Below are 7,688 nucleotides of genomic sequence, written 5' to 3'. Positions count from 1 at the left end.
TTACTCCTTTTTTATTCCTTTTTTGCTTTGAAATAGGTACTGGCACAGGATTTGAGCACCTCAGTTGGTTCCACCTGGAGCACCCAAATCCCAAATCCCACCCAGGGGGGACCACCCCAGCCCCAAACTGATAATTTGGGGGGAAAATCAGGGAGAAAAGCTCCTCCTCAGCACCTCGTTTGAACCCAGGGCTCAAATGGGGCCCCTCGGGATTGAATTGATCTGTATCAATTCCCAAGGATTTGTGTGGAAGGAATTAGGGTGTTTTGGGTGCAAATCCAGGGGTTTCTTGGAGCTTCTGCCCCCACCTTATCCCTGAATGATAAAAATTAAAGGAAAAAATAGATCCCGGGTTTTATTAACAGGGAAACAAACCAAAACCAGGGAAAACACACAGCAAAATCCTGGCCAGGAACTGACCTTTTTGTACAAAAATAATACCAAAAACTCCAGGAAGCGGCGACTGGGGGCGGCTCCGGCCGCGGGTTTGTCGGGAATGACCCAAACTCCACCGGAATCCGCATCAGATCCCTCAGGGTGGGAAAAGGGAAGCAACATCTTTCCATGGTGGGGGTCGTGTCCCAGTGTCAGGCAATGAAATCCAGGGGTCTGTTGAATCCTCCTTTTCTGTTCATGTATTGCCTAAGCCGGGATGGAGCCGGAGTCAGCCCCTGGATCCAGGGAAATCGGGACACAAACACCCCGGGGAGGGCTGGGAATGGGGCTGGGCAGCTACAGGGAACCCAATTCCTCAGGGATTTGACCAAAAATGGCAGGAAGGCTCCCAGTGAGTGGCTCCACCCTCAAATTCCCATCAAAGAGAGAACAGCATGGACAAACTGGGGTTTTTTTGGGAATAAACCAGGTGGAACAGCATCACTTCCCAGTGCTCCAAGCCCCACACTGGGCACATCCCACCTGTTCCCAACACGCTCCTCCCTCCTCATCCCCTGGATTTCCCCATTTCCAGAGGAATCCAAATTCCCCTCACCTGTTTTGCCTCTAAACCCCACAGAATTCCCGTTTTCCCAAGGCCTGGAAGCTGGATCACCCCAAGGGCAGAGGCCACAGTTACCTCATCAAACAAACCCTCTCTCTATCCCAAAACAGGTGGGACACACCTGTATTTCCTCTTCTGGGACACGTTGATGGCGTAGGCGTTGGCAGCACCGTCCACCTTCTTCCCCTGAGGAGAAACATTCCCAAAATCCCATGGATTGTCCCCAGATGGGGCAGGGGACACCATGGAGCCCATGGAGTGGCCTCAGGCCCTGCACTCACCTTGGTGGTGTCAAAGGAGGCAAAGCCCATCATCTTCATCATCTCAATCTCCTCCTCTGTCTTGCCCTGCAAATCCTCCTCTGAGGGAATGAAATCCAGGATTGGGCAAACATGGACATTGGGATTCCCAAAAATCCCTGTGTCCCTGGGCTGGTCCCAGCCCCGCAGGGAATGTGGGAGTGTTTCAGGAGGAAAATCCTCCCCTCACCTGTGATCTGTCTCTCCTTCTTGGAGTCCTTGAGCTCCTTCTTCTCCTCATCCCGGCGTTCCTTGGGCCGCACTGGTGACGAGGAGCTGGAGCGGTGCCGGCGTGGGGACCTGCTGGGGCACAGAGGTGGAGCTGCAATTCCCACCTGGAGCTCCCACTGTCCCCGGGTCACCTCAGCTGCCCTCATCTGGCTGTCCCTGTGGTGTCCCTGACCTCACCTGGATTGTCCCTGGCCCCAACGAGATCATCCCTATCTTCATGTGGATGTCCCTGCCCTCACCTGGATCATCCCTGCCCTCACCTGGATCATCCCTGCCCTCACCTGGATCATCCCTGCCCTCACCTGAATCATCCCTGCCCTCAGCTGGGTGTCCCTCCCCTCACCTGGATCATGCCTGCCCTCACCTGGATCATGCCTGCCCTCACCTGGATCATGCCTGCCCTCACCTGGATCATGCCTGCCCTCACCTGGATGTGCCTGCCCTCACCTGGATGTGCCTGCCCTCACCTGGATGTGCCTGCCCTCACCTGGATCATCCCTGCCCTCACCTGGATCATCCCTGCCCTCAGCTGGGTGTCCCTGCCCTCACCTGGATCTCCCTGCCCTCACCTGGATCTCCTTGCCCTCACCTGGATTTTCCTGTTCTCACCTGGATCATCCCTGCCCTCACCTGGATGCCCCTGCCGTCCCTGCCCTCACCTGGGCCATCCCTGCCCTCACCTGGGCCATCCCTGCCCTCACCTGGGCCATCCCTGCCCTCACCTGGATGCCCCTGCCCTCACCTGGATCATCTCTCCCCTCACCTGGACGTCCCTGTCTACACCTGGATCATCCCTGCCCTCACCTGGGTGTCCCTGCCCTCACCTGGATGTCCCTACTCTCACCTGGACATCCCTGCCCTCACCTGGGTGTCCCTGCCCTTACCTGGATGTTCCTGTCTTCACTTGGACCATCCCTGCCCTCACCTGGGTGTCCCTGCCCTCACCTGGATGCCCCTGCCCTCACCTGGGTGTCCCTCCCCTCACCTGGATGCCCCTGCCCTCACCTGGGTGTCCCTCCCCTCACCTGGATGCCCCTGCCCTCACCTGGATCGTCTCCGGTGTGGGGAGCGGGACCGGCTCCTCCTCCTGTCCCTGTCCCGGGACCGGGATCTCTCCCGCCGCCGCCTGTCCCTGTCCCGGGAGGTGGAGCGCGAGCGCCGGCGCTCTGCCCAGGGAAGGGTCAGCTCCTGCTGCCCTGCCCGCTTCCCAAAGGGAATCCCGACGGAAAATCCCAGCTCCTACTACCACATACCCTGTCCCCTGTCCCATTTCCCAATGTCTCATGTCCTCATGTCCCATGTCCCTGTGTCCCATGTCCTATGTCCCTGTATCCCCATGTGCAATGTCCCCGTGTCCCATGTCCCCATGTCCCATGTCCTCATGTCCCTGTGTCCCATGTCCCATGCCCTCATGTTCCCATGTCCCATGTTCCCATGTCCCTGTGTCCCCATGTCCCAATGTCCTCATCTCTCCATGTCCCATGTCCCCACATCCCATGTCCTCATGTCCCAATGTCTCATGTCCCCATGTCCTCATGTCTCTGTGTCCCATGTCCCCATGTCCCATGTCCCAATGTCCCTTTACCCCCATCTTCTCATGTCCCTGTGTCCCATGTCCCCACATCCCATGTCCTCATGTCCCCATGTTACCATGGCCTCATGTCCCTGTGTCCCATGTCCCCATGTCCCAATGTTTCAACATCCCAATGTCCCCACATCCCATGTCTCATGTCGTCATGTCTCTTTATCCCCATGTCCTCATGTCCCAATGTCCCATGTCCCCATGTTCTCATGTCCCTGTGTCCCATGTCCCCATGTCCCAATGTCCCTTTATCCCCATGTCCCTATGTCTCCACGTCCCATGTCCCCGTGTCCCAGTATCCCCACGTCCCATGTCCCCACGTCCCATGTCCCCACGTCCCATGTCCCCACGTCCCATGTTCCCATATCCCATGTCCCATATCCCATGTCCCATGTCCCATGTTCCAGCCCCCCCAAGACAGCTCCTCTCTGCCCTCCCTGACCCCCCAGGGTAGTTCTGGGCTCAGGGACCCGCATGGGCACCCCCAGATGGAGAAGAGCAGAAGGAAAAGCCTCCACTTGGGAGGTGGGAACCACCCAGGACTGGGGGGAGGATCCAGATGTTGGGTGATGGGCCCCAAAAAGCTGAGGAGGAGGGTGGAGGGTGGGAGGAGGAGAAGGGGAGAAGGAGAAGGGGGAGGAAGAGAAAAGTAAAAAGAAGAGAAGAAGGGGAAGAAGGAGAGATGGAGGAGAAGGGGGAGAAAAGAGAAGAAAAGAAGAAGGGGGAGAAGGAGAAGAGCAAAAGGAGGAGAAAGGGGAGAAACGGAACTCAAGGGAAAACAAGGAGAGGAGAAAGGGGAGAATAGAAGGAAAAAGAAAAGGGGACGAAGAAGAGGAGAAAGGAGAGAAGCAGGAGAAGAAGGAGGAGAAGGAGGAGGAGGAGGAGGAGGAAGGGGTGAGGAGCCAAGTCCTTCCCACCACCCCCACCCTGGGGGGGTCTCACCCCTGGCCTGTGAGTTTGGGGAGCCTCAGGACCCCTCCAAGCCCCACTCTGACCCTGGGCCTGGCCCTTCCTCCTGCCCCCCTCAGCCTGGATCCCCTGGTCCCAGTCCCGGGTCCCACCAGGGTCCCTCCCACAGACCCCCATCACCCCCCGGGTCCCACCAGGGTCCCTCCCACAGACCCCCATCACCCCCCGGGTCCCACCAAGGTCCTCCCACAGACCCCCATCACTCCCCAGGTCCCACCAAGGCCCCTCCTCACCCCGGATCTCCCCTCACCCCTCAACCCTCTCACCGTGGATCCTCCTTCATCCCTCACCCCACATCTCCTCTCATCCTTCTCAATCCCCTCACCCCTCATCCCTCACCCTCCCCATCCTCTACTTCTCACCCCTCATCCCTCTCACCCCTTAGCCCCCTCATCCCTAACCCCTCACCCCTCATCCCTCACCCTCCTCACCCCCACCCCTCTCATCCCTCAACCCTTTCACCCCTCATCCCTCACCCTTCTCATCCTTTACCCCTCTCACCCCTCGCTCTTCTCTTACCCGTCATCCCTCTCCCCTCATCCTTCTTCCCTCATCCCTCTCACCCCTCACCCCCTCTCATCCTTCACCCCTCTCACCCCTCTCCCCCCTCACCCCTGACTCTTCTCACCCCTCCCTCCTCACCCCTTATACCCGTCCCCCCTGCCCCTCTTGCCCCCCTTGGCCCCCCTGTCCTCCCCCGGCCCACCTTGCCCCCCCTGTCCTCCCCCTCGCCCCCCTGTCCTCCCCCGGCCCCCCTGCCCCCCTTGGTCCCCCTGGCCACCCCCTGCCCCCCTTGCCCCCCCTGTCCTCCCCCGGCCCCCCTGTCCTCCCCCGGCCCCCCTGCGCCCCTTGGTCCCCCTGGCCTCCTCCTGCCCCCCTTGCCCCCCCTGGCCTCCCCCGGTCCCCCTGCCCCCCTTGTTCTCCCCCTGCCCCCCTTGTTCTCCCCCTGCCCCCCCCTGTCCTCCCCCGGCCCCCCTGCCCCCCCCGTTCTCCCCCTGCCCCCCTTGCCCCCCCCGTTCTCCCCCTGCCCCCCTTGCCCCCTCCTGTCCTCCCCCTCGCCCCCCTGTCCTCCCCCGGCCCCCCTGCCCCCCCTGCCCCCCCCGTCCTCCCCCTGCCCCCCTTGGTCCCCCTGTCCTCCCCTGCCCCCCTTGCCCCCCCCTGTTCTCTCCCGGACCCCCTCCCCGTCCCCCCTGGCTCACCCCTGCGCGGCGGTGACCGGGAGCGGCTCCGGCCCATGGCCGGCCCTCAGCGCCGCGCTCAGACCCGCAGCGGGACCGGGAACAGGAGAAGGAAATGGAGAAGGAGATGCGGGAATGGGAGCAAGGACGGCAGCGGGAGCGGGAGCGGGTCAGCCCCGCACCGGGACCCGCCAGGCCGAGCCGACCCCGGCGGAAGGGGCGGGACGGGAGAGGGTTTTCCTTCCGCCGGGAGCGGCTCCCGCAGGGCCCAGGATGGGGATCCACCCTCGGGATGGGACATCAACCCCTGGGATGGGGGATCAAACTCCGGAGTGGGGCATCACCCCCCGGGATGGGGAAACCACCCCCGGGATGGGGCATCACCCCCCGGGATGGGGAATCAAACCCCGGGATGGGGAATCAAACCCCGGAAATGCGGGATCAAACTCCGGGATGGGGCATCACCCCCCGGGATGGGAGATCAAACCCCTGGGATAGGGGATCAAACCCCGGGATGGGGGATCAAACCCCGGCCCAGGGAGAGCCCCGGGATAGGGAACCACCCCCGGGATGGGGGATCAACCCCTGGGATAGGGGATCAAACCCCGGCCCAGGGAGAGCCCCGGGATAGGGAACCACCCCCGGGATGGGGGATCAACCCCTGGGATAGGGGATCAAACCCCGGCCCAGGGAGAGCCCCGGGATAGGGAACCACCCCGGGATGGGGGATCAACCCTCGGGATGGGGAAAGCCCCGGGATGGAGGATCAAACCCCGGGATAGGGAAGCCACCCACGGGATGGAGGATTAACCCCTGGGATGGGGGATCAGACCCCGGGATGGGGGATCAAACCCCGGGATGGGGCAGCCACCCCTGGGATGGGGAATCAAACCCCGGGATGGGGGATCAAACTCCGGGATGGGGGATCAACCCCTGGGATGGCGGATCCACCCCTGGGATGGGGGATCCACTCCTGGGATGGGTCATCAAACCCCGGAATTGGGGATCCACCCCGGGCCCAGGGAGAGCCCCGGGATGGGGATCCACCCCGGGATGTGGAACTATCCCCTGGACGGGGCATTCAGCTCCGGGATGGGGCATCGACCCCCGGCTCATGGAGAGCCTCGGGATGCGGGAATTAATCCCCGGGCTGCGAGGATTATCCCCCGGCCAATGGAGAGTCCCGGGATATGGGGATGCCCCATGGAGAGCCCCGGGATGCGGGGATGCCCCCATGGAGAGTCCCGGGATGCGGGGATGCCCCATGGAGAGCCCCGGGATGCGGGGATGCCCCATGGAGAGCCCCGGGCTATGGGGGTGCCCCATGGAGAGCCCCGGGCTATGGGGATGCCCCCATGGAGAGTCCCGGGATGCGGGATCCACCCCATCTCTTCAGGAGCCCACCCGGAGCAGGGGATGCCCGAGGCAGACACTGACCCCGCGCTGGAGCCGCTCCTCCGGATCCCTGGAGAAAGGAGACCACTCGGAGCAGGTTTGCTGGAAGGACTTGGGACCCTTTGCAGGACCCACCTTGGAGCAGGGGAAGGATTCCAACTCCTCTCCGTGAGCAACAGGAACAACCTCTGATGGACTGACCGTGACCCCCATTCCCGTCTCTGGAGGGAGGAGGCAGAGCTGGGAGAAGGGAGGGGTGGAGGGAAGGTCTTTATAAGGTTTATTTCTTATTATCCCGGTCTGATTTGTTGGTAGTAAATTTAATTAACATCCCCAATTTGAGTCTGTTCTGCCCGTGATGGTGTTTGGTGAGTGATTTCTCACTGTTTATCTCGGCTGTTGAACTGATGACCAGGAGGAGAACGTGGTGTCTGTCGCCTCAGCGAGGAGGGGAGGAGACACTGCAGTTCAACTGTGCAGCAGGTTCAGAGGTGTCTTCCAGACCCCCAGGCAAATCCTTAAGGATTCTCAAATGTTTACATTTCCATGGGTAAAAATAAATGGGCTCGATTCCAGCCCCATCCCCACCTCCATCCCATCCCAGCCCATTCCATCTCATCCCCACCTGCATCCCAGCTCCATCTCCCTGCCCATCCCCAGACCCATCTCACCCCCATCCCACCCTGCTACAGCCCCTTTCCCATTCCATCCTCAACCCAGCCCCATCCCTTCCTCCATTCCAGCTGCATCTTTACCCTTATCCCCATCCCATCCCAGCTCATCTCATCTCCAGCTTCACCTCCATCCCCATCCCCATTCCATCCTCATCCCATCTCCATTCCAACCCCATCCCAACCCCCATCCCATCCCAGCTTCTCATCTCTAGCTGCAGCTCCACCCCCATCCCCATTCCATCCTTGACCCATTCCCATCCCTTCCTCCATCCCATCCCTAGCCCCATCCTTATCTCCATCCCAGCTCCATCCTTATCTCCATTCCAGCTCCATCTCATCCCCATCCCCATTCCATCCTCA

The 7,688-nt window shown here is 61.3% G+C and overlaps 1 protein-coding gene across 2 annotated transcripts; it reads right to left on the bottom strand.

The window, feature by feature from the left end:
- Window positions 1–342: 342 nt before the first annotated feature.
- SNRNP27 (small nuclear ribonucleoprotein U4/U6.U5 subunit 27) lies at window positions 343–5,579 on the bottom strand. Of its 2 annotated transcripts, none has more exons than XM_071579259.1 (6): window positions 5,281–5,579; window positions 2,576–2,696; window positions 1,490–1,602; window positions 1,282–1,361; window positions 1,122–1,186; window positions 343–642 (listed from the first exon to the last, which is right to left on the bottom strand). In XM_071579259.1, the coding sequence occupies exons 1-6, from the start codon at window positions 5,315–5,317 to the stop codon at window positions 588–590; spliced, it is 471 nt and encodes a 156-aa protein (XP_071435360.1). In that variant the 5' UTR covers window positions 5,318–5,579; the 3' UTR covers window positions 343–587. The 2 variants fall into 2 exon arrangements, with proteins under 2 accessions (XP_071435360.1, XP_071435361.1); XM_071579260.1 differs by having other exon boundaries at window positions 1,490–1,599; window positions 5,281–5,519.
- Between the last annotated feature and the right edge of the window lie 2,109 nt (window positions 5,580–7,688).

The sequence above is a fragment of the Pithys albifrons genome, chromosome 29 (assembly GCF_047495875.1).
Source record: "Pithys albifrons albifrons isolate INPA30051 chromosome 29, PitAlb_v1, whole genome shotgun sequence".
NCBI classification, from domain to species: Eukaryota; Metazoa; Chordata; class Aves; order Passeriformes; family Thamnophilidae; genus Pithys; species Pithys albifrons.
The sequence above is the reverse complement of the archived record's forward strand: the minus strand, read 5'-3'. Positions and strand labels throughout refer to the sequence as shown.